General features: G+C 41.6%; 1 protein-coding gene and 1 long non-coding RNA gene across 7 annotated transcripts; one reads left to right on the top strand and one right to left on the bottom strand.

Moving 5' to 3' along the window:
- The first annotated feature begins 882 nt into the window (after positions 1-882).
- LOC115667721 (uncharacterized) lies at positions 883-9,734 on the top strand. 6 transcript variants are annotated; one of them, XR_008816687.1, is made up of 6 exons: positions 883-1,263; positions 1,977-2,213; positions 5,605-5,808; positions 6,962-7,063; positions 7,161-7,262; positions 8,116-9,734. It is a non-coding gene; the product is annotated as an uncharacterized LOC115667721 (long non-coding RNA). The 6 variants fall into 6 exon arrangements; XR_008816685.1 differs by adding an exon at positions 4,201-4,558 and having other exon boundaries at positions 7,161-9,734; XR_008816684.1 differs by having other exon boundaries at positions 5,605-5,758; positions 6,966-7,063; positions 7,161-9,734.
- Positions 9,735-21,389: 11,655 nt separating this feature from the next.
- On the bottom strand, positions 21,390-24,072 carry LOC115662991 (indole-3-acetic acid-amido synthetase GH3.6). The gene is made up of 3 exons (XM_030585065.2): positions 23,608-24,072; positions 22,542-23,473; positions 21,390-22,299 (listed from the first exon to the last, which is right to left on the bottom strand). The coding sequence occupies exons 1-3, from the start codon at positions 23,928-23,930 to the stop codon at positions 21,719-21,721; spliced, it is 1,836 nt and encodes a 611-aa protein (XP_030440925.1). The 5' UTR covers positions 23,931-24,072; the 3' UTR covers positions 21,390-21,718.
- Positions 24,073-25,206: the final 1,134 nt, after the last annotated feature.

Genomic DNA, 25,206 nt, shown 5'->3' with positions numbered 1-25,206 from the left:
CAAGGTAATCTTGAAATAGAGCATAACACATAGAGTATCGCATGACGCTTGAGTGAACAAAAAGAAAATTCCTTCCTCCGAGAGCATGGCACTTAGGTTTTATGCTGCGTGTTCTCTTTTTATGGATCGTTATTATTGATAAATGGGGATTTTTGTTGTTGAGTTCATTTTCTTTTTGCTTGACTAAAAATGAAACAAAAGAAAAGGAAGAAAAAAGAAGAAAAAATTGGCCGATTCCCAGGTAGACCCTGGAACCAATTAACAAGGTAGGGTTTCTAGGTAAACCATGGAACCAATTGATATGGTAGCTTCCAGGTTTCAGGGTGTACATAATAGGTTCCAAAGTTGAAAAATTGCGGAATAGATCCCGACAAAATAGATTCCAAGTGGAATCTGGACCGACTCTAAAATCGCTTACCCCTTATGAAAACTTAAAGCATTGGCATTCTCGAGGAATTAATTTACTATCATTAAATATATGCGAGAGAATTCATACTAATTGAGATAAATATTACGATTGTATGACCATCATGATTTACAAAGGTAATATGTATGATTGAGAAATGTTGGAAGTCTTTGTTTGTCTATACGAGCGATACAAAGATCAACATGGATGGTTCGAACCTATTTATTCGTAACATTCACGTAATGTTTCCTCGTTCAGCATTTGCACAAAAGCAGCTGTCTCGATCTCCTCCACGAATTTTAGATGTCAAGAGCAACAAACATATGTTTATCGTCTCACGCCCGCTAAATTTGATATATGACCAAGACGCGATGAAATTGACGCGTATGTTTAAAATATTTCGCTTTTGGTAATAACATATTTGGATATCGTGAATTTGGATGATATACGACGAGAGATCGTTTCCATCTACTCCGCAAGTTAATCTCCTAATTACTCCTCTAATTTCAAGAGAGTCCACAAGTGATTGACCCTTTTGGCGCACAACAATTTCACCGCAGCTGATTGATATTGAATTGGCCAAATGCGAACAAAGCAAACGCACATGATACATGGCCGAGACAACAGTCCTCTTGGGCCTTTCATCTTCCCTTCAATTTCCCACACTGACTTTTTGAATCATCAAACGCTTCCAAAATCGTTCCCACGATAGTCATAAGGCGATCCACTGTCACAGAGCACGGTTCAAGAAAAGCAAAGACTGGTGGTGACCCAGTAGTCCCCCCATCAGCAATGGCTAAAGGCTGTTTCGCCATGGTCGCTCTTCCGCTTTTTCTTTCAGAAGCTTCTTCCGAGAGGTACCCAGTCTGGCGTTTTCCCCAGTGGATCTGTTTTTATTGCGTTTTTATAGATAAATCGGTTAAAGTTTGCGTTTTTTTTTTGCCCCTGTTTCACATCGTTTGTGGGTGAAAATGACCTCCAAAAAGTTCAAGACTTTAGCTGAGATTTTCCAGGAATGTTCATGATATATGATGCTGAATTGGAAGTAGCTATGGGGGTTATCTGCACCAATTTTGCAATTTTTTCTTCCATTGCTTTGTGCATCTTTTCGCTCATTTTCTGTGTGAGAGTAATATAGGCCCCTGTTTCTCCATGGGTGCTGTCAAACTCTTTCCTATGCATGTCCTCAGTAATTCTTGCTGGTCAATAAATCTCAAACTTGCTTAATGAGAGGGAGAGAAAGACAGGGAGGGCACAAGTTTATCTCTCTCTATATTCTTTGCCTTCCTTCCTTTTTTGTTCCCGTTTTTATTTTTCCCTTTCCTTTTCTGTTGATGAATGGTGCCTCCTTTGTTAGGCATTTCCTTGATTGTTTTCTTCACATGTCAAATTCCTTGTGCACAAACTCTTAGCCGAAACACGAACACACTGTCTATAGATGTTTCCGAGATTACAAGACAAATGGATGCCTGTATGGTTAGTTCCATAAAAGATCTGACACTGGGTCCAATTTGAGATAGAACCTAAGAATTTTCATCTATCTTTTCTTTTCTCTTGCTTTTTCTTCTAGGGCTTTCAGCTTTCTCTCTCACTCCAACTGAGCCCAGTTTCGATTTCTCTACTAGATGGGACGTCTTTATTTGAGGTGCAGGCGCCGCCATGGGCTGGATTTACGCTACTTGTGCTGTAATCCACCTGCATTCTGTTGGTATAGAAACCAGGAGCCCTTTCTCATCAATCGCGTGAAGCTGGATCCTCTTACTCTTTTGCACCCAAAGCAAAGAAGCCTGCTCACTTAGTGTTGTTGGTACGTGCTGCATTCTCGAATTTGCAATGTTATAGTTAATCACATCTTCAATGTTTGAATTGCATTGGCTACATGTGGGATTCTAAATGTGATCTGCTTTCATGCGATTCTGTTTTATCTGTACGTCATATTCGCTTCATGGATTCCATCTAGACTAGAACTGCTGATTCTCAATTGTTGTAATGGTGTTCATAATGTAGAAACACAAGGCACCGGTGTGGTGAAAATATGTTGCAGGGGCAGTAGAGTCGATGTTTGTGTGCTTTTTTAATAAGACGATTTGCTAGGTGTTCCGTCCCTGTGAAAATAAGACGATTGTATTGCTTGACAGAGTAGGTGCGCATATAGCATGTACATATCTCATGCTTGGCCAAACGTGGATGTTAAATACATGCCAGAAGTCAAGTTACCTCGAAATGAATTGGGTCTTTGATAGCTGGAGGTTTGGTTTACTCCTGATAATAGCTGAGGATATTCAATAGAGCTAACAAGCATAGATGGATAATAAGGCCATACATCATTACGTCACAATTGGACGTCATAATCACATGAGCACAGTCACCAATTATAAGTGACACAAAGCCGGATGTATTTATAAGTACTTAAAACAAGTTGGTACCGAACATAAGAGAACTGCCATATAAAACATATGCCTTCCTCAGTAGGACGATGTGAAAGGGAGAACTTACGGAGAGCATAGACATAACTACTGCACCAGAGAGTAGGACCCTTCATAACCAACATATTCGCTTGGGGGGCTTGAAAAAATCACCTCAGCTCGAGCCGATGCCCTCTGATACCTTAGCAGCTCACAAAATATTTGGTGGAATCGCCCATTTTGCCTCCAGAGTCCCATTGCTCCTCTATAATACTCCTCTGCGTCTTCATAGAAGATGGAAATTTCCTCCAAGTCTCTTGCATTTCTCAGCAGAAAACGGGCAGCCTTCATCTCATTCCTTCTTCCAGTGAACCCATTAACTGTAATTTTCTTGAGACTGTTTTCCAGACAAGGGAATGGCAAACATTCAGATTGAAAGTAGTGCTCTGGATCATAGTCTGGAATGTCTGGACCACCATTTCTGAAGAAATCACCCTAAAGAAAACAGTTCAATCACATGTTAGATGCTCCTGATAGATGAGCAGAAAACATCACAATATTCCCTTATAAGATTCTTTCTTCCGATACCATGTTATATGCCCTAACATTTCCGTGCAATGTTAGAGTAAGCTGTTTCAGATTCGGACAGCTCCTTAGAAGGCAGGCCACTCTGGGAAGATCATGCTTTACTAAGCACAGCACTAAAGTTACTTGCACCACCTCTCGAAGTTGGAACCTTGCTTGATCTGTCAGATTTTCATCTGCAGGCAGAGCCTGATCACCACAGACTGATATATGAGTATGAGTGAATTTGGCTCAAAATTTGCAAGTAAGTGGAATGGAGAAAAGCTACCTGAATGCACCACGATGTTAATGTCAGATTCCGGCAGTGGCATAATCCACTCAGCAATGAAGCAAGACCTACTTGTTCTTCACTGACAAGCAAATGTCTGATGTCTATCGTGACATCAACCAGATGCGTCGCTTTCCTAATAGAAGTCAATTTGACATAGACTCCATGTAACGCCAGTAGTACTAGGCGCGGAGTGGATATGTTAATCTCAAAGGTGGGGATCTCATTGGGCTTGCAGTTCGTCACATTAAGTCTTTTAATCATCAAGTCTTCATCACATACAAAAAATTGTTTGGGGATGACACAATTTTCCAGGCTCAGATCTTCTAGAACAGGAAATTTTGATGCCAGAACTCTAACTGAAGAATCAAGGATGACAACTTGCTTTAGAAATATCCTTCGAAGAGAAGGAAAAACTTTTAAAGCAGACGCTCTTATCTTGCAGCAGTTCATGTTCAAACTACTTAGTATCTTTGATACCAAACAGTTATGAGGCAATTCATATAATAAATTAAGGTCGACACCTATGCGAACAGGTCCCCTCTCATCGAAGTATTCCAACAGACCTGGATTAAAGAAGCTCAACTCCATATCTTTGATGTTGGATGCCCAAGCATATCTAACCCAGATGTCAATTCTTTTGGTCGATCCATCGTAGACATCATAAAGGAAAGTCAATTGGAATCTGTCCAGGGTGCAACCTGAGTGTAGTAGGAGAGTTCGGTCTACAACATCTGCAAACATCCTCCTTGCTACCTTAATCAAATGCTTTTGGCAACAAGTAGCAGAAGAAGTCCAAATGCCCTCACAGATGGTGCAGTAGAAATTGCTTCTCAGCAACTTAGCAATGATCTCTATTTCGTTAATATTTAGTCGAGAAATCTTTGTCCAAAGGTACTTCCATCTTTTGGATAGGGCGCTTATTTTAATGCAGTCTTTCAAAGGGAGGAATGAAAGGATATAGACTAGAATTGCGTCTGGCAGTCGGCTTATGTAGTCGGTGGCTCGATATGTATGTGCTCTTGTTCTTTGTCTGCTGATACTTCTGTCCATAATTTGTTGCTGTTGCTGCAAAACACACCAAACAAAACTACTCTTGGATGTCAGATCTGGAAGACGCTTGCCAAGACTGTCATATGATGATGGTTGGAGTAATCAATTAAATCTTTTCGAGTTTATAGATTTCTTGAAGGCTGTGAAGAGCTTTTCTTCCTTTTTTTCTCTCTCCTTTTTTCCCAAATTAAGAAGGAGCATTTCAGCTACCAATAGAGCATATGTTTGTTGGCTTGGTCTCTTTCAGATTTCTGTAAATGTTAAAGGTTATTTATTTGGAATAGAGTTTTAATGAATCGTATGACTCACATTTGATTACAATTTTCACGAGCCAGGACTGTAATAATAATCAACATATATATGTGTATCCGCCTCTATTGTTTGATATCTAAATAGAGTTTGTTTCTGGATCGGCCACTGACTAGACCCTAGTTCTGTGTTCCAATGTATGAGGTTGCAGTAGGAGATCTACGGGTTTGCAGAATGGCAGCCATCTTAATCAAATCGCCAATGGAATAATAAGAGATGTTTTAAAATATTTAAGAGGTTCGCTTGATATACTAAACATTTTAAGTTGGGCATGCAAAGAAGAAAGAACTATAGATACTTCAAAAAAAAAAACAAAAGAACGAACCCAATTAATTAGCGTTTCTTTGGTTTGGGGTGAAAAAAGTTTAACTTGAATTTTCTGTTGAGTTCAGGTTTGCCAACCAAAACCAATGAGAATGTCTTTTATTGCACGTTTTTTCTGTTTGCAAGAAAATTTTAGGAATTGTTATTGTATAGAAAGTGTACTTTGACATTGTCAACGTCTAGTCTTATGCAATTATTGTAGTTTTAAGCTAAAAGTGTTCTATTCCTTGTAAGAACGAAAACTATTGTGGCAGGCATAGCCGTCCACCGGACGATATCCTTAACTGGAGTCCTATCAAATAACTCTGTGGCTTTGTCAAGCTGACTGCATTTCACATACCCAGAAATTATGCTCGTCCAACAGATAACAATCTTAGTTGGCATCTCATCAAATATTTTGCAAGCTATGTCCAAATGGCCACATTTCGATTACATTTGAACCTGGAGACTGTTTTTAGGTGGGTCTCAAAGAATGCAGAGGTCTTGTTTCAAAGGATTATAAGGCCCAAATAATGTCTTCATTCTGTGCATGCCAAATCATGAAATTAATTATGATTTTTATGTTTTAGGTGGATATTTTACTTTGGTTTGAAAAATACTACTAAAGAAGAACCAAACTAAGTCAAATTGAACCATTGCATAACCCTACTTCTGAAAATTGGCTGCTTTGTGGGGATGAAGTAAATTAGTGCAAAGATACTTGTTGAACAATCACATAACTTCGTAGCTAGATTTTTCAACTGGGTGAGTTGCATGAGCAGAAAATGATTCCAAACATGACCACTAGATAGACTTGATCTTTTAAGGAGGATTCATGCATATAATCGTGAATTTGAGGATCAGATCTACCTGGGATTTCTTGGATGAACGAGCTAGAGGTCTGAAACTTGGATCCTGCAAAGGAGTCTTGCGAATACTATGAGGAACTAGACCTGGTTTAGGGAAAAAAATTTCTTTTTTTCCTAGAGATGAAAATGACATTTTTCTCCAAATATGAAAATCGAATTGAAGAGAACTTTAAATATAGCTTTGAGTTTCATTTCAAACCTTGAGATTCTTGCACCTCTCAATTGATCTGAGATTCATCTCTTAGAGTGATAGCCATAGATCTCTCTGAAACTTGTACTGTTTGGAAGGAAATGAGAGGATTGAGAAATAAAAAGGCAACAAAGCCGAGATAATAGTCTGTTTGGCTTTTGCATGGGCACAGATGGCCATGCATGTCGCGTTGTTGTGACACGTTTGCATGACATGCACGCTTCATGTGAAACGGCTTGGTCCACTGTCATTAATAGTCTACCCTCTTTAAACCCGGAGCATATTAAATGTCCATGAACAGCAAACACGCTTGTTGGGCTGCTTTGAACGGGTTATACCAACCTCTGACTTTAAGGTCTCCAGTGGTGATGAGTAGTTATGATCCAAATCAAATATTCTGCAGTGGGTATGGAACTCCTACGGTAATGTCTAAGGTGTAGTCAACATTGGTCGTCCCTCCCTACTTTTTTGACTTGCCAAAAAATGTAATATTCTCTTTTTTGTTGTGGTAAGTAGGCATCTATGGGTCGGTTTTGCACAACGGAGTAAATTACTGCTTTTGTCCAATCGAAGGCAGGCTGTCCATGAGTAGAGGAGGAGATTCGTGAAGCACTTCCTTATGTTTATTGGAATTGAACGAAGACCTCACTTTTTCGGGGAAAAACAGTGGAAGGGGTAAGTTTTCTGAATTTGATTAGTGATTTAAGTTATGCATATCCTATTTCTTGCATCTAGGTGATTACCACATTGAGATGTGTGAAATATGCGATAGGTGGACAGTACTACATTTTCTCGAGAGATGGGGATGGGAATTCTTGCTCATAATTGATGAATGTGGAATGCCACCATGCAAGAGAAGTCCTGTATTCAATTAGTGAGTTGTGATATGTAGTCAATTTGATCCTGTTATAAAAAGCATGAACGAAACGATACAGTTAAGATGCCTGTTGATTTTTTGGCTTCAACTGACTTGACTGAACTGGGATTTTTCCCTGCATAGTATCTGAAGAATTAAGATTTAATAAAAGAAACAAATGTAATTGACAGATGTCTACAAGTATTTTGTTAGGGATGGCAAAGCATATTTACTCATTTTTTGGGGACTTACATGTACGCATCAACCTGAATGCAACCTATTCATCATAACTCTGGGAGATGGATCCATATTCCTTACTATTAAAATGGACCGCTTGACACTATTTGAAGGCTTAGTCTGTAACTTACATTTTGCAATCACACAGCTCCAATGGGCAATTTTGCAAGAACGTCTGAATAATGAACTCTTTCATTTTCATTCCTGAATAGTATAAGTAAGCATTAATGATGTTATCTCGAATCCAACCAATCGTAAGAAGGTGATTGTTATTACTCTTTGACCAATTGGCTGACTTGGTATAAATATTAAGCGATGTTAGGAAACCTTAGAGGTAGCATATAAATGCCAAAATAGGTCAAAACTGAGTAGGTTTTTGACTCAACTCATGAGCATCCAACCTTGGTGGGCCAATCGTATGTTCCTTTCTTAGTGATTGACTGAACATCATTTGTAAATAATATGAAAGACTATCTTTAAACGTGTTGAGTACCATTTGTAGCTCTAATGAAAAGATGACCATTTGTTTTGATTTGCATTAGCATCGCTAAGAAACTGCTAATTAATATAGATGATCTTACTTTTATGGGATGTGAGGCAGTGCAATATCATGTGTATTGCATGCTTTCTGCAGAAGAAGCAGCGTACCATCTATCATACTGTTTCTTGCTTAGCCTTTGCTTGGTGTCTCAAGTGATCAAGATCGGATCCTTAAAACATTCAGGGGAAAGGATGTTGAAATCAAGATAAGATATTTTGACGAATGTGTGAAGATAAGTTTTCCGTGGATGAATTTTGCCATGTTGTGAATTGAAAGCATATTAAAGAACAAAAATGATCTATGATGCTCACGAATGGTAATAAATTTCCATCATTTGTGGTTTGAGGATACATTGAAGGTTGTGATGGAGGCTTAGGGAAACAACATAGTTAATGCTGGATTGAAGATTTCTTTCCTCTGTACATGACACTTACTGCAGCATACTTACCTTATTTGAACTAGAAGTCCATCTTTTAATGACCGTAGCTTGTTTGTCTTTTCTCCATGCTTCATAAGATTTTTCAACCAGTTCCATGTTATAAATCACCTCTGTCGCCCTTCTGACTGGCTGGAGGAATGCCTAATCAATTAGTTTGTTACTCTACTTTGCACCTTTGGTCCATTTTCTGAAGCAAGACCCTCTGTGAGTAATGAATGACTCTTTTCATCTGAGAAACTTCCAGGCTGTAAAATTTGCATATGTCAGTGTGCTCACTCTCCTTTATTCACTTAATGGATGCTGATTCACGATGCCTCATGCTAGTCCTGACATAAATATTCTTGGAATAAGCTGGCAAAGGAAAATCTTGCTTATTTGGGTAATAAGCCAGAGGCTGGGTTGAAATGAGAAACCCTCCAATTGGCATTTGGCTTCGATTATTCAACTATACAATACTATAATTTGAATGGGCAGATGGAGATATACAAATTTTCAGCGAAGATGCAGTGATGTGCATGTTCAAAAAAATTAAAAGGATAAGTGCTTGCGTATTGCTCTGTCACTAGGATATGCATTGCAAACATTGCCTTGGAGAAAATTTTCTCCACAAGCTCCTTTAATCGCTGTTGATGTGTTTGTGAAGTTGTGGGTAGCTACACCAACATCAGCTGTTGTGGAAACTGCTTCTGGAGAAAGTTTTCTCCGCTGGCATTGTTTCTAAGAACTGTCCCTATCAATCTCAATATTGCTTCAATTATCTATAGGAGAAAGCATCTATTAGACGACCTTGAGAGATTTTCCTGTTCTTTAGTTCAGTAGATTGAAATGACTCCAGATGGTTTTGATCTGTGCTCTTAATCTATGGCTAATGATCTCCGCTGTTGGCTGCAGTGAGTCAGCGACCGCTATAAACTGCGGCAAGCCTAGGACCTGCTATGTGTAATATCACTGGAATACTCCGTGGAATTGATTTTCTTTCTCAATAGTAGTTTCTCCAATTCATCTTCTACCATATCTTCTGGATCATTTTCACACCTGCTGCATAGTGACCTTCCCAAGTCATCGCCACCATTTTGGAGTATCTTGTCTGTTAGAATTCATGTGATTAATGAGAAGCCACGAGACATGGACTCTTTGCCTCCTTTGTATATCACTGAGTTTGTTAGGTCTGTAGTAAGATCGGCTGCTGTCGTGCATACCGTGGCCTCTGGCAAGTGTTGTTGATATCTCAGAGCTAATAAAAAGATGTCACGTATGCCTTCTCCTATCATAATACATCCCCTTGGTCATGGCATTTTTGGTTTATGTACTTACCAGGGTCTGAAGTATTAGGCTTGCAGATAGTATCATATCACCTGTTCCCGTTATGAACCGATGTTTTGATGTCAAACAGGTCATGACGTGACGAAATGGCGACTGTGGAAAAAGTTTCCTTGTGTCTTTTTTTCTCACCCGTTGCAAAATCGTCTCGTGTACTTTGTCTCTTATTCCAAAGATATTTTTACCTATACAAACATAATGATTCGTGACATTGCTGGTGAAATGTCTGGTTTCTATGTCGCAATGATGTCAACTTGCACATTGCAGTCGGCCGCCTAGTGCATTAAAACCATGAATTGTAGTCTGTGATCATGGCTTATCTTTTGGAGTCTGATCAAATCCCGAGCAGACGTAGTGTGAATGCCTTAAATCTCATTCCCATTAGACAATCAACAAGTGACCCAACGCTCATACTTGCGAACCGAAGTGCGAGTCATCCGGCAGAAGCCTGTACATAGTGGTCAGATCTGATGCCAAAAGTACAATATTTGGAATGCCCTAACAAAATATTGGGCTTAACCGAGGTTGGACAGCAGATGTTCCAAATGATCTGCCCTGCACTGGGCATGGCCCCAGATTTGATTGCATGTTTGGCAAACTTATGTTGACAAATACCTGCATAAGGGATGGGGCTGAGAGGGCCAGGTTGCATGAGGGCCTAAAAGCGATTGCCCATGACCAAAATGCACTAAATTTTCTTTGTAAAATGGAACGGGCTCGAGTGCCCGGCGCCCAAGAAGGAGATAGCTTGCCTAGATTCAAATATGTGCACTTCGGTGGGTGATTCTCACCCGCCAAATTAAGAATAATAATAATATTCCCGAAAGCAAACGATGCACCAACCATCTATACAAAATAAGTTGATTAGCCATCACTTTCGAAGCCATACTTCAACATCATGAGAAAAGAAGCAATAGAAAAACTTTCACTAGCAGTTCACTTCCTAAGTGTAATGTTGCCCCATATGTCACAATCAAGTAAAGGAATCTGTGGCCTCGCCGTGTTCTTTGCACCCGCCCAAAACGTCAACGCAAAGTGCAGGCCCATAAGATGAGCGTGGAATCTTAAATGCTGAAAATCAGGAGTGGGTATTGGTCGTTGTTTGCCGACATATTCTACTGCACGCCCTTTTCTTCTTCTGGGTTCTTCTCTATCGTCGGAATCGGCATATTTTCGGTTTCTGCCTTGCGGGCTCGGGAACGTAACCTCTTGCGTGACGCGGGCGGCTTGCGTTTAATTAATCGAAAACTTGGTATTTCAGCAATGTCAGTTGTTTGGAAGACATCGACACATGCTCCCTCAACGGCTACGATAAATTATAAAGAAACCAAGAACCGTTGACAAATTATATGCCCCACTCGGCTCCCTTCCATTCAGCGTTGCATCACTCGCAGCATCATCATCAGGTGGCTTTCAGCATAGCAGCAGCAGCAGCAGCCTCTCCTCATGATAATATTAACTTGGAGAGGACGGAGGGGAGGGCGGAGGAGAAGAAGATTAAAAAAAACAAGAACATTATCGTCCGTTCCGTATGCAATTTGGAGGGAATATAAAAGAATGTCCGGGGGGCAACATCTTCGATCTGATAAACCAATGTTTAATGATATTATCAAGTGGCCTTGTGGTCCAGTGCACATTGGGAGACAATTTCGAGTGTTGCATCATCAGCTGAACAGTGGTTCAGGTGGCTCTTTCCTTCCTCCCATTCTTTAATCAGTCTTAGTTTAACTCCCCATACAGGGCAAATCCATATCAATCTGTTCATCCGGTCAAGAACCCACTAATTCCCTTCTTTTCACCTTAAAATAACAGTTCATGTTTCAATTATGTGATCGTTGACCAGAACTTGCCAACAGTGCCCTGGTGTTAGGTTTACACTGGACACGAGAAAGATATGAGTGCTCCAAATAATTGATGCAAGCTGCTAATATTCAACTCTCTTCCTGTCTGAGTAGGGCACGCAGTGTTCTATCAAGAAGATAACAAGATAATTAGAGTATAGAAATCCCAGATTCAAAAAAGAAGACATCGACCGTTTGCAACACAGACATCAATCCAATATCGCAACTGCATCATCAGCGGGGGAACAAGAACATGTTCATTAGTTTATGCACGAGTGTTGGGCGTCATCCATATTTTGATTGTCTCATTGACCTTATCTCTCTATTCCACGGATGTTTTTTGGACCTTGTATTATAATGAAATCCCATGAACCCCGGCTCTATGTCCGCAACAACAGTCGACGCCCGATTTCGACATCCTGGCTTCTCCGTATTATCATCGCTCGTTGCGGACGATATGTGCACATCGAATCAGTAGGGCGTAAAACACGGGCGCTGCGCCGTCGAAGAAGCGCGCCCGCCAAGTCGGTTTGGGCTCGACACGGATCGACTGAGGGAGCACGATAAGGAACCCGAGCTGGCATAGGGAGGGGTCGAGATTTACTCGAGTGCTCTAAGATGTCTCGATACCGAACTACATAATAAATAAACAAATAAAAAAAAAAAAGGGGGGGCAAATGTGGATGACGAGTTCCTGGGCCCTAGGTAGGTTGAATGGGCCTTGCGGGTGTGAGGAGGGCCCGGCAAGGAGACAGAGCAGATATGCTCACGTGTCGTTGGGCGCCGGTCAAAGTCAACATTTTTGAGGGGGGGCCACACGTGTTGCTGTCCGGTGTCGTATTGTGTGTGTGTGTGTGGGGGGGGGGGGGGGGATGCCCACGTGCGAGGCGACGACCCGCACGTGCCCCGACGGCCGGCCCTGTGATGTGCCGTCGCATTCGGCTCAGACCGAGACACTCACACGTGAATCATGGGCCAACAGCCGGTCCGTTGTTTGGGTGGCCTCGTCTTCTCCTGTTTCTTTTTGTTCAATCACGACACCAACAATAATAATAACAATATGGCATTGAATAGCGACTAATAAAAAAAAATTCGAAAAATTCATATCCCACGAGTGCCATGTCTCATGGATAGCGCCGTCCATAATGGCGAGCATGGCTTCTAAGATTACTCTTAATGGGCAACGTGCCGATCTGATCATGAAATTTAGATATGTCCAGATCAGCTTAACTATCTTGTCAATCTCTAAGTTAGAAAATCAAATCGAATGGACGGTCAAAATGATTCCGAAAGTAACGAGTTTAAGGCACATACGTATTTTCGATGACGGAAGTTTCGATTTCCTACTCTATGTAACTACGATGTGTTTTGTGATTAAGGCCATCAAGGGAAGCTGCACTTAGGGTCATTATCGAAATCTATTATGCGCGAGGTCCAAATTCGATCCCTCGCACTCCCAAAATCCATCCGAGTTATCATCCTATACTTGTCGATCCATCAGCTTTTTCCGGTTCATCATCAGTCACGTTGTTGTATTGCCAACCATCACCTTCGTTGTAGGGTTAATTTGTCTCCAAAAGCAGGCACGTTTCCCTTTCACCATCGCCATCAGCTAGCTAGGGTTTCAGTAACTCTCAATCGTCATCGCTTCGCGCAGTATACAATGAAGGTCCTCATCATCCTTTTCTTCGCCATCTCTCAGGCTCTTGTACCCGAGCGAGAAGCATCAGATTACGGCATCTGATAATAGTAGTAATTACGTAGGCAAGATTTGTAGATTGCCTTTATGTAAGAGATAGTACATGTGCCTAATCTTATCCCATTTCGTCCCTCGATTTTTGCTTCCCCTTTGCCTTTGCGTGTGAGAATGATCTTTAGAGAGATAGATGCAGGGAACACTCCCCGAGATGTGGCTCGAGAATAACTATGTATGTTTGGCCAATTCCTTTAGAATAAATGGACAGACATTATTCGTCGCGATATTGAGAGAATAAATATAAATTTCTCGCGATAACGTGTGTGTTTCTTTCGTTTCGTGCACTTAGAAGATGAGAAGAACGATTGAATCCCCTTATTTCGCCATTACCACCATGGTCTACATGTAGGCCTCGACCTAAATCAGAGAAAATCCCATGTAATATACCATATCACTGATCTAAATCGATTCCGATCGAGTGTGGCATACACATGATAAGCTTAATGTCTAAATGATTTGTAGAATATATGATGTATACGTGGCATCTCTATAATATCTAGAAGATATCTTTAACACACCTCGGAAATAATAACTCGAGTTTGGAAATAATATCAAACTAATTTGCAAAACTTTTACTAATAATCATATTTAATCGTTTCCTCCTATACAATAATTTCTACGTGGGAAAATAAAAACCAATCCAAGGAAGGTAGTGGCGCACAAATTACCAAATTCTAACAGGTGGATGTGCATCTCCATGCCCAGCTTCTTAGAGGGACTATGGCTGCCTAGGCCAATGAAGCTTGAGACAATAACAACTCTGTGATGCCCTTAGATGTTATGGGCCATGCGTGCTAACACTGGGTTTGGGGCTTTATTTCTCCGCTAAATCATCGAAACATGTTATGCCTCCATGTATGTTTTCAAACCGCAACAAGTTTTGTTTGATATATGCAAGCTACTATGCATGCTAATTTTGAAAATCGTTTTGCAAAATTTTAGAGGGAACATGAAGAAGACTTTGGGTAGACAGTGCCACGAGCACGTTTCAAAGTTAGTGCTGTCAACATTAACTTTATTTTCTGCTAAAAGCTGTCAACATTAACTTTTCCTATCATCCTTATGTAAACATCGTTTGAAAAGCAAGCACTATATGATTCGATAGAACGGGCGAATATGTGATAACTAACATATCTAAAAGCTAGCAACATTATGTTGTTCTTTCGAGTAATCGATGTTAAAAGACTGCTATACTGTTTGAAAGTGAGCGCGGTTTAGACTTGTGAAAACAATGAAGCGCCTCTTGTGATGACAATTGCATGATAAGGATTCATGCGTGATTGGGTTGGGATCAATGCAACAAGCTTGATATAGCACGTTGTGAGACCGTTTGGTGAAGACCCTATATTGGTACTTGGGGAATAGTGAGTTAGCAGAGAGAACTTGTAAAAACAAATGCATGATTGTGAACGGGTGCATTGAGTTGGTGGGAATGTATTTGAGTGAGCATTCGAGTGTGCACAGCGTGGGATGTGCACTCGGTGCACTCAAAATCACCTAACTCTGATATCAAGTTATGGAATATGATAAATCATGTATTATTTAATATTTAATGAAAAAAAAGAAGAAGTACAAATACATATAGATGTGACCCCACAAGATTTTGTGTGATTCACACAAACGCATGAGATATTATGCAAACTATAAAAGACAACAAAATATCAAATAACATCTTTAATATTCAATAATATCTCCAACAATACCCCTAACATTGAGGCGAATCGCACTTAAAACGTCGTGTCTTGTGTCGTTCTCTTTCTCAATTACTACTAATATCCCTTTCTCAAATCGGTCCTCAACATTGTTAGCCTCGTCCAATGGGTGTTCTAGCGATATGATCCTACGATAATATGTGCATCTCCATTGATTCGACCTTTCCCCGTTTCTCTCGTCAATGTGGTGATACCCACATCTCGTGTTGACGTAGTTACGTCCATGTTCCGTTTGTTTTCGCGTAAGGCTCAAACATCAAAGAGTGCTAGACTTTTAACAAAAAAGATTAGTGAGCTACTTCTCCTTTCTACAGATGTTTCAATTGGCTGTTCATGCAGCAATTTTTCTGCAATTTGTAAGTGTAGAAACCACCATGCATGCTGATGTTATTGCTTTGTGCTCCCCACAATTGAATTGGTAAATCGCGACCTTTACGCGGATGTTCGTGACGTTATTGGCTTCTTGTTGTTGGGTCCCAAGGTGATTATTGGAGAGGTCTTTCCATCCAACACGTCAAGGTCAAATGAGACTTTTAAATGCCACGTGGCTGCATTCCAGGATATGGTCCACCCCTTTGTGTGGAAAAAAAAAAATCCTTTCAACTCCAAAACTTTCCTACTCGGATTTTAGACAAGAAAAATCATTAAGTGACCGTTTTAATTTACTGTGAGATTAATTGCCTATTCTAGATAACAAAAAAAATTGATTATAAATTATTATGGGATCTACTCCTTCAAGAATTCGTGGCTCACATAATACTATTTACTCTCGTAGTGACCTAAAGATTGTTATGCTAGCAAACTGAGATGAGCACGATGACGTGAGGATCTGTTTGGGATGGCAACCAATGTATCAAATCACGAAGGCACGCCTAGCTTAGCTCACATAGTGTATCTCCTCTTTTATCTCGTGACAAGATTTGAGGACGTGTGCTCCATCTGGTCCCTAATGGTCTAAGTGGTTCCTGCACTTTATATTTTCTTTTCCCATTTGGACTTCACAAATCTCCAAACCCATTGTAGAACTGGCTTTTCAGCTGTCTTGTAGCTTTGAAGATCGCCATCGATAAAGCCATCGTGCATGGGGGAAACCACCCCCCAAAAAAAAAGGGGTTCTGTCGAGCGACTGATCTTTTCCTTGTGATCGTAATGGATAAGGCGTGAGACGAAGGGCGTTGAAAATGAATTGCCCTTCAAAAAGGAGGGAAGCTCAAGGTAAACATCAGTTGACAAGATGAAAAGTGAGAGTCATTAGGTAAAAAAAAAAAAATTTAGCTGTCTTTCTTTAAATCTCCTCGGCACCCTTTTGGAGAAAAGGATTTGAGAAGAGATTGACAATAACATGAGGGGGCAGATAATTGCAAACGAATCGACCAAAAAAAAAAAAAAGATAATTGCAAACGATGCTTTAATGCCCACGATTTTCTTGGGCGGTGAAAACCTATCAAAACTTCAAGATAGGCAGTTGGGCTAATGGATTTAGATCCACCCCCGTCATAATTGCAGGAGGATGAGACACTTGCTCCACTTTTTTGGATTAATACGAAATAAAATTCAAAATTGATACATATGCGATAAATTTACCATAAATTAATTTTTTGATCAAATTGACCCTCCGTTAGTTTCCTTTAAATTTTACCGTTAAATTGCTAAGTTAGATGACACGTGACAATTGACGGGTGTGCTAATTTAGGGTTTTACCTCTCTGTTTGTCATAGATTTATCATTTTGTTGTTTTTCGTGGTGTTAATTCAATTTAATGGACAGTAAATTTGTCACAAATGTACCAGTTTAGGATTTTTTGTGGTCAAAAAATTAGTTTGGAGTAAATTTGTCATAAATATATCAATTTAGAGTTTTTGGTGATTAAAAAATTAATTTAAGGTTTTTTGTGGTAAATATCGATTACGTAATTTACCCCCAATGAGTCATATATTGTGCTCTGCGGTTATCTAGAGAACCTTGTGTAATCTCAAGAACAAAGGCACTTTGTTTTAGTATACTATGGTGGCTAGTCGACTTCGGTTCGATATTTGGGGATATACCCTTTATGGAAGCCAAACATGTCCCAAGTGTTATAGAGTTTTCTAAATGCGAAATCTGCTTATAACTCTATGGTTTTCGGATGGGTTCGGGACCCGATTTAACTCGAACATATCACATTCCTAAAGAGATTATTTGATGATCGCCATATGCCACATCTTAACATGACTAGATGATGTTTCCCTTTATTTTTTTGTAATCTCTTACAATTCATGCCCAAAAGTAGTTTGGTTTTTGAGAAAATGCAGGACCCAAATTCACAAGGGACACTCTCATTCTTCCTACACTCACTAGAATTCACCATTCTCGTTTCTTATTTTTTTTTTTCCTTTGTTTTGGGGGGCGAAGTCAAAAATCGGCGTGCTTCCACTGTGAGAGATGAGACCAAATGACAGAATGATTTAACCCATTTCGGCTGAGTTCATGTACTCTAATCAGGTAAATGAACAAACGGATCGGGCAATTTGACTTCAAGAGGTGCAGATTCATTGTTCTTTTCTGTTTATTTTCCCTTCAACTTCGACGGGATGCCGAAAAGGATGATGCAATAGTCCACATAATGTCGGCCGGAATGCAATAAACAATGGGTGAGTTTGAAAATAATGGAGCATCTCATCCCATCTTTCATGGGAGACTGGACCAATCATTGGCGAGGCAAAAGATAAAGATGTCCATTCGAGAGAGATCTTGATCGATCGCCCTCTACAAAACATCTTGTATTCAAGCGTACTTCGCCGTACGCGATGAATTAGCAAATGGACATGGGCACATATCTTTTCTTTTTTTTTTTTTTTTGGGGTGGTGTTGAAAAAATGGCATGCCCTTGAATTAAAATACGATCAACGTGCAAATCACGGTGGAGAAGGACAAATGTGGAGTTTAACTGGACCAACAACAAGAGCATAAAAGAATCGCTTCAGTGTATACCCGCTTCATGATCTCTCTCCCCCTTTAAAGACCACATGATGGCAAAACTCTTTATCAGGCTTGAGAATAATAAAGCAGAAGAGAGAATTGCGGAATTTCTATATATTTCGATGTATTTTGAACAAGAATACACGAGCTCATTTACCGACTTTATTATATAACTATTCTAGAATAATATTTCAATCAAGATATACACAATTGTGTAATATACGTGCAATATATGTGCAATCTTGATATATATACATCAATATACGTACAATCTTTTGCCAAAATAAGATGATTATCACATTAATCTATTCAATGCACATGAGCGAGCAAAAAAGTCATCCCACTTTTTTTTTGTCCCAAAAGAATGATAAAAAACAATGGGAGCTCTCAAAAGAGTGGTTGGCTTCCATTTGCCGTTTTAGTAAAGAGCACATGATACTTCAATGGGCAGGAATCCTGGCTGGAATTAAGAATCAAATTCCCAATAGAATGTGATGATTGTAATTGCAAGAACGTGCAGTCAACAACACTCAGCTATAGCAGCAAAACAAATGAGAATGAAAATTAGGAAGAAGCTAGATAGAGAGCGAGAGAGACAGAATGAAAGCTTCCTTAGAGAGGAACTGTTTTTGTACATGGCTAATTAAGGAGGGTCTCTACTTAAATATTATTAAACAACAGGCAAAAAGAAAAGAACCCAATAAAAAGGAAGGAGGAGGGGAAAGGTAAAGCATGAAAAAGTGAGACATGGGTTAACCTAAGGATCAAAAAAGAAAGAAAAGGTACTTGACTTTGTCCCTCTCTAAAGATAATCAGAAGAAACACGTTCTTGATGAACCCCCATTTCAACTACCGTCAGAATTAAATCACAAATCTCCTTTGACTCCTCCAACCATTAGATAGTCTCTGTCTCTCTCTAGTTACTCCATTGCTTGGGTACCCGAACCCATTTGGGGCATTTGGGGCTGAAGTACTTGAACACGACCCTCGAGTTCAGTATCTCCAAGAGTGGTGCAAACTTGACACACCTAGGGGTCTTGTACTGGTTAATTGAGGCTCCATAGGCCGATTGACTTGTCCAACACCTGGCCTTGACGGTAGACATTGTTGAGCGATTCCTCGACCACGAGGCAGCAGTCCTCAAAGACAGAAGGAGTGTGACATCCCTGGATTAACTCACTCGAGGTATTGTCCGCTTTAACCTGTCCTATACCGAGTTTTACGGTTTTGTCCATTGGCATTCAGGCAAGCACTTTCCCAGGAGGTCACCCATTTTGGTAGTGCCCTAGCCTGGGCTCGCTTAACTTTGGAGTTTCAAAGCAAAATTTGACGTTACGTCAAAAAGGCGCATCTATGAGTTAATTCCAGTTTTTACATATATATCTTATGATCGCTCTCCCCCCGTTCGGTGCATAGTTCAGTTCATTCTTACCTCCTTCGTCATCCTAGAAGCCTATCAGGAGCCCTGCTCCTTGTCCAGGCCCTTTGGCCCTAACGACCACTCCCTGCCCTAGTCGGACCGAGTCGTTACAGGCCCACCAGCTTTCGCATGATTCATCCCGAACCATACACCTACTGAAGGGGGTTCCGCTCTGATACCATATTGTGACATCCCTAGATTAACTCATTCGAGGTATTGTCCACTTTCGCTCGTCCCATATCGAGTCTCACGGTTTTGTCCATTGGCGTACAGGCAGGCACTTTCTCAGGAGGTCACCCATCCTGGTAGTGCTCTAGCCTGGTCTCGCTTAACTTTGGAGTTCCAAAGCTTGTTGTTACGTCAAAAAGCGCATCCGTGAGTTAATTTCAGTTTTCATATATATATATATATATATATATATATATATATATATATATATATATCTCAAGATCGCTCTCCTCCTGTTCGGTGCACGGTTCGGTTCATTCCTACCTCCTTCGCCATCCTAAAAGCCTACCAGGAGCCGCTCTTTGTTCAGACTCTCTAGCTCCGGTGACCACTTCCCGTCCTCATCGGACCGAGTCGTTACAAGGACGGATCAGGTTTGAGCCATTGAGGCTAAGCTCCCAGAATAGGACATATTGGCTAGGGATGGTCGAGGTGTCTGCTTAGCTGGTGTACTCAGCCACAGTCGCGTCGAACGGTTCAACGCGTTCTTCACCGTGTTCTGTAGCTCGACCTCGTTGGTCTTGTCGGAGTCTATGCTCAGGACGACGTTCTTGCGGCATATGAAGGTGAACTGAGGGGCCATTATAGATAAGAGCTCATCATGAGTAGGTATAACAAATAAAGCTCCAGTTAGCAGCACACCAATGTTTCTTGAAATATTAGCAAATGGACATGGGCACACATCTTTCTTTTTTAATTTGGGGTGTTGAAAAAATGGCATGCCCTTGAATTGAAATACGATCAACGTGCAAATCATGGTGGAGAAGGACAAATGTGGAGTTCAACTGGACCAACAACAAGAGCATAAAAGACCATGATTCTTCAGTGTATACCACTTCATGATCTCTCTCTTTAAAGACCACATGAAGGCAAAACTCTTTATCAGACTTGAGAATAATAAAGCGGAGGAGAGAATTGTGAAATTTCTATTTATTTCAATGTATTTTGAACAAGAATACACGAGCCCATTTACAGGCTTTATTATATAACTATTCTTGAAAAATATTATCTCAATCAACATATATACAATCGTGCAATACACATATAATATAAGTGCAATCTTGATAGATATGCACATCCGCACAATCTCCGTGATGAAGATCATGCTGAAAAGAAATTTCAATTTTCTTTGAAAATTTTGTTACATCCCAAAGTCTGTTAATGGTCAAGGCAGGGGCTAGTGAAAATTAGACTGTGTCATAAATGCCAGACTCGAGTTGGCTATAACATTCATGATACGTATTGGCATGAACTGATTGAACAAGCCGATTGTACAAGATTTCATTCTATATATTAATCCCCTGGAGAACAGACATACTATTGTTGAACAGTAGCAGATGATGCCCTCATTTCCTTTCTTCACACAGGATACTTTTGCCAAAAAAGAAATGATTATCACATTAATCTATTCAATGCACATGAGCAAGCAAAAAAGCCATCCCACTTTTTTTTTTCCCCAAAAGAATGATAAAAAAAACAATGGGAGTTCTCAAAAAGAGTGGTTGGCTTCCATTTGCCGTTTTAGCAAAGAGCCCATGATACTTCAATGGGCAGGAATCCTGGCTGGAATTAAGAATCAAATTCCCAATAGAATGTGATGATTGTTATTGCAAGAACGTGCAGTCAACAACACTCAGCTACAGCAGCAAAACAAATGAGAACGAAAATTAGGAAGAGGCTAGAGAGGGAGAGAGAGACAGAATGAGAGCGTCCTTAGAGAGGAACTGTTTTTGTACATGGCTAATTAAGGAGGGTCTCTACTTAAATATTATTAAACAAGAGGCAAATAGAGAAAAGAACCCGATAAAAAGGAAGGAAGGAGGAGGGGAAAGATAAAGCATGAAAAAGTGAGACATGGGTTAAACCTAAGGATAAAGAAAAGAAAGAAAAGGCGCTTGACTTTGTCCCTAAAGATAATCAGAAGAAACAGTTCTTGATCAACCCCAATTTCAACTACCATCAGAATTAAATCACAAATCTCCTTTGACTCCTCCAATCATCAGAGAGTCTCTGTGTCCCTCTCTAGTTACTCCATTGCTTGTGTCCAGGAATCCATTTGGGGCATTTGGGGCTGAAGTACTTGGACACGACCCTAGAGTTCAGTATCTCCAAGAGCGGCGCAAACTTGACACACCTAGGGGTCTTGTACTGGTTAATCGAGGCTCCATAGCTAATGGCACAGTCCATCAACTTGTCGAACGTCCCGGGCTCCACGATCTTGATCTCGAGCGGGCCGATCGACTTGTCCGACGCCCGGCCCTGGCGGTAGACGCTGTTGAGCGATTCCTCGACCGTGAGGCAGCAGTCCTCGAAGACAGAAGGAGGGATCGGGTTCGAGCCATTGAGGCTGAGCTCCCAGAATAGGACATAGTGGCCAGGGATGGTCGAGGTGTCTGCGTAGCTGGTGTACTCGGCCACAGTCGCGTCGAACGGGACCAGATGGTTCAACGCGTTCTTCACCGCGTTCTGCAGCTCGACCTCGTCTGTCTTGTCGGAGTCTATGCTCAGGACGACGTTCTTGCGGCATATGAAGGTGAACTGAGGGGCCTTGTTCTTGAACCCTGCGACCCGGAGCACGTCACCGACCCTGTAGCGATAAAGTCCTGCGACATTATAGATAAGAGCTCGTCATATGAGTAGGCATAACAAATAAAAGCTCCAGTTAGCAGCACACCAACGTTACTTGAGATATCGTGAATAAAATTCAGCCTTGCAGATTGGAGTCAGGACTTGACCAATTTGGGTTTGAAGTCACTCTGGATAAGTTTAATGCATTCGCTATTGGTAAATGAAAAGTTCTTATTTAGTGCTTTGCCAATTGAACCATGAAAAGATGGTCATTTACCAGCATAGGTGGTGACAACAAGCTCATACTCTTGGCCAAGCTTGACATCAGCAAGATCGACCAAATCCCGCTGCTCCTTCTCATTGAGAGATTTGGGCATCGAGATCGAGTTGTTGGTGGCCCCGCAGTTTCGGTGCACCGGCAAGAACTCGAAGTAGGCCATGGTGGGGATCAATGTGTAGGACACCTCGCTCGGCTTGCAAAGAGGGTTAAGGTTGACCCCGAAGTAACACTCGGAAGAGGCATACATGGTACACACGAGAGGGAGCCCATTGCTGTAGTAATCAAGAGTGGGAATGTACTGTGACATAGTGCCGGTCACAATTACATCCACATACTTGGTGTTCGGCCACAGCCGCGTTATGATCCCGCGCCACGAGTCCTTGCCGCACTCGGCCTCGATGAAGTCCGCGAGTTTCGGGTCCGGCTTGAGGATCCTCATCACGGACTCGCGGACGGCCGGGTCGGTGATTTCCGGGTTGATGGACCCGGTCCGGATGTCGTGGCAGAGTGGGGCCCAGTGGTTCTCGAGGAACCGGATCGCCCGGATGAACCCGGAAGCGAACACGGCCCCGACCCGGAGGACCTCCCGGTGCTGGGAGAGTCCACAGAGCAATTGGGAGTACATGCTTTGGTAGGAGTCAGGGCAGAGAATGGTCTCATTGGGGCTAGTGTAGTTGGTATACGGGTCGTAGGGCCTTTCTTTGAAGTGAGAGCTTTTGTAGTAGCTGGTGAGGACGGGTCGGGCGACGAGCCCACCGGTCGTCTTGGCCTCTGACTTTATGAACAAAAAGTACATGCCTTTGCCCTTGTCCAGATTAGGCACATATTGGCTCATCACGGGCATCAGCAAGCTATAGAGCAGTGACCTCCTGTTCAGCTCCTCTTCAATGGTGGGCATCAGCTTCCTCTCCCCTCCGGACGTCCCAGAGCTGCACCAAAAATCAAGAACCCACCCAATTTAGCCAAGGCCCGGCCAAAAATCAAGAACCACCCGTTTGCGGACCCGGGGAAAAAAAAAAAATTCAAGAACCATTGGGGAAGAGAGACCGGCGTGCCGGGTTACCTGGTGAGGAACTCCGAAATGGGGTGAGAGCAGAGGATGGGAGACCTGTCGCCATTGGCGATGCGAGCGACGTCCGGCTGGAGGTCCTCGTAGGTGATGACGGGCATGGTCTTCTTGAAGGACTCGCGGTCGGTCTGGCCGTCGAGGCCGTGGCGGCGGAGGTACTCGACGTGGGCATTGCGGGAGAGGATCTCGGCGAGGACCCGCCTCTGGACCTCGTCGGCGTTGGCCGTGACGTCCTCGATGAACTGGAGGGCCTTCTTGTTCTTGTCGTGCAGGTTGTAGTCGGCCGGCTTCGGCGCCTGCTTCGGTGCTTGAGGCATGGCTCACGAGGCACAAACGCAAGGAAAGGAAAGGAAAAAGGAGAGGAAAGACAAGACAGATTTTGGTGGAGAATACGTGCGTGTTAGAGAGAGAGAGAGAGAGAGAGAGAGAGCAGATGGAGAGTTGCTGAGGAAAATGGCTTTCGTGTGTGGGGGAACCGAGAAGAGAGAAAGGATGAATATATACAGAAGGTGGCCATGCTTCGCGCTGGCCCCCGGGGGGCATTGGGGAGTGAAAGCCCCGGTGAGACCGAGGGCCATTCTTGTCAAATCCCATATGCCCCAATTCTCGTTTTTTTTTTTCCCTCTCCCTTTTCTTTCGGGTTAATACTCGAAACTTGGGTACGCCCGCGACAGATTTACCCCAAACTGGTATACCCGTGATAAATTTACCCTCCGTTAGTTTCTGTTAAACTTTACCGTCAAATTGCTGAGTTAAATGACACGTGACAGTCGAAGGGCGTACCGATTTTGGATTTTACCCTTTGTTTGTGTCAATTTGTGATTTTTCTTGGTATTAATCTAATTTAACGGAAACTAACGGATGATATTGTCACAAATATACCGGTTTGGAAATATTAATTTGAGGTAAATTTATCGTAAATGAACTAATTTTAGAGTTTTTCGTGGTACGAACCCTTTCCCTTTTTTCCCCTTTTCATCTTTTTCCGTTACTCCTTTTTGCCGTGCATTCTTCTGAGGTCAAAAGTTAGAAATAGTGGGGTTCATGGTCATGTAGGCATGGAAAACAATGGCATGCAATACATGCAATTTGGAAAGTCCACAGCGATTTGACTTACTATCATTTGTGATCTGACCCAATTTGGGGGGCGGGGAGAGGGGGAGGGGGGGTCACACCATCTATTTCACCCCTCATGATGAGTTTGGCTTGTGAGGAGGGGGTGGAAAAAAACAGTTGTGTCCACCAATGTTTAAAAATTGGGGGCTGTAATAGGTAAACTTTACTCTCGAAAGATATTCATTCTTTAAACAAATCCGATTTATATATATATATATATATTAAATGATGTCGCGAACCAATTTCCGTATAAATCTCAAGGGTTAGTAACCCTTACTCTTACAGTAATTTTACCCATATGAAAACAGTTGAACATGTTCCCTACTGAACATACTTAACAAGTGCGCTTTGGCTCTACCCGATATCACGAGCGCACTTACAAAGCGGTCGCAATCTGAGGATCACTTTCCCGGAGAAAATATGCACTGCGCATTTCCTTTTTGTCCATCTTTCTGGACGATAACTTGTCTCGCCACT

The sequence above is a fragment of the Syzygium oleosum genome, unplaced genomic scaffold (genome assembly GCF_021117445.2).
Source record: "Syzygium oleosum isolate NSW1041296 unplaced genomic scaffold, Sole_v2.1 Sole_v2.05, whole genome shotgun sequence".
NCBI classification, from domain to species: Eukaryota; Viridiplantae; Streptophyta; class Magnoliopsida; order Myrtales; family Myrtaceae; genus Syzygium; species Syzygium oleosum.
This window is presented reverse-complemented; position numbering and strand designations above follow the sequence as displayed.

Excerpts from the sequence above, each read along its gene's own strand:
- LOC115662991 (XM_030585065.2), bottom strand. The coding sequence starts at position 23,930 with ATGCCTCAAGCACCGAAGCAGGCGCCGAAGCCGGCCGACTACAACCTG. Across the intron at positions 23,474-23,607 it reads ATTTCGGAGTTCCTCACCAG|CTCTGGGACGTCCGGAGGGG; the intron begins GTAACCCGGCAC and ends TTTTTGGTGCAG. Across the intron at positions 22,300-22,541 it reads TGTTGTCACCACCTATGCTG|GACTTTATCGCTACAGGGTC; the intron begins GTAAATGACCAT and ends ATAATGTCGCAG.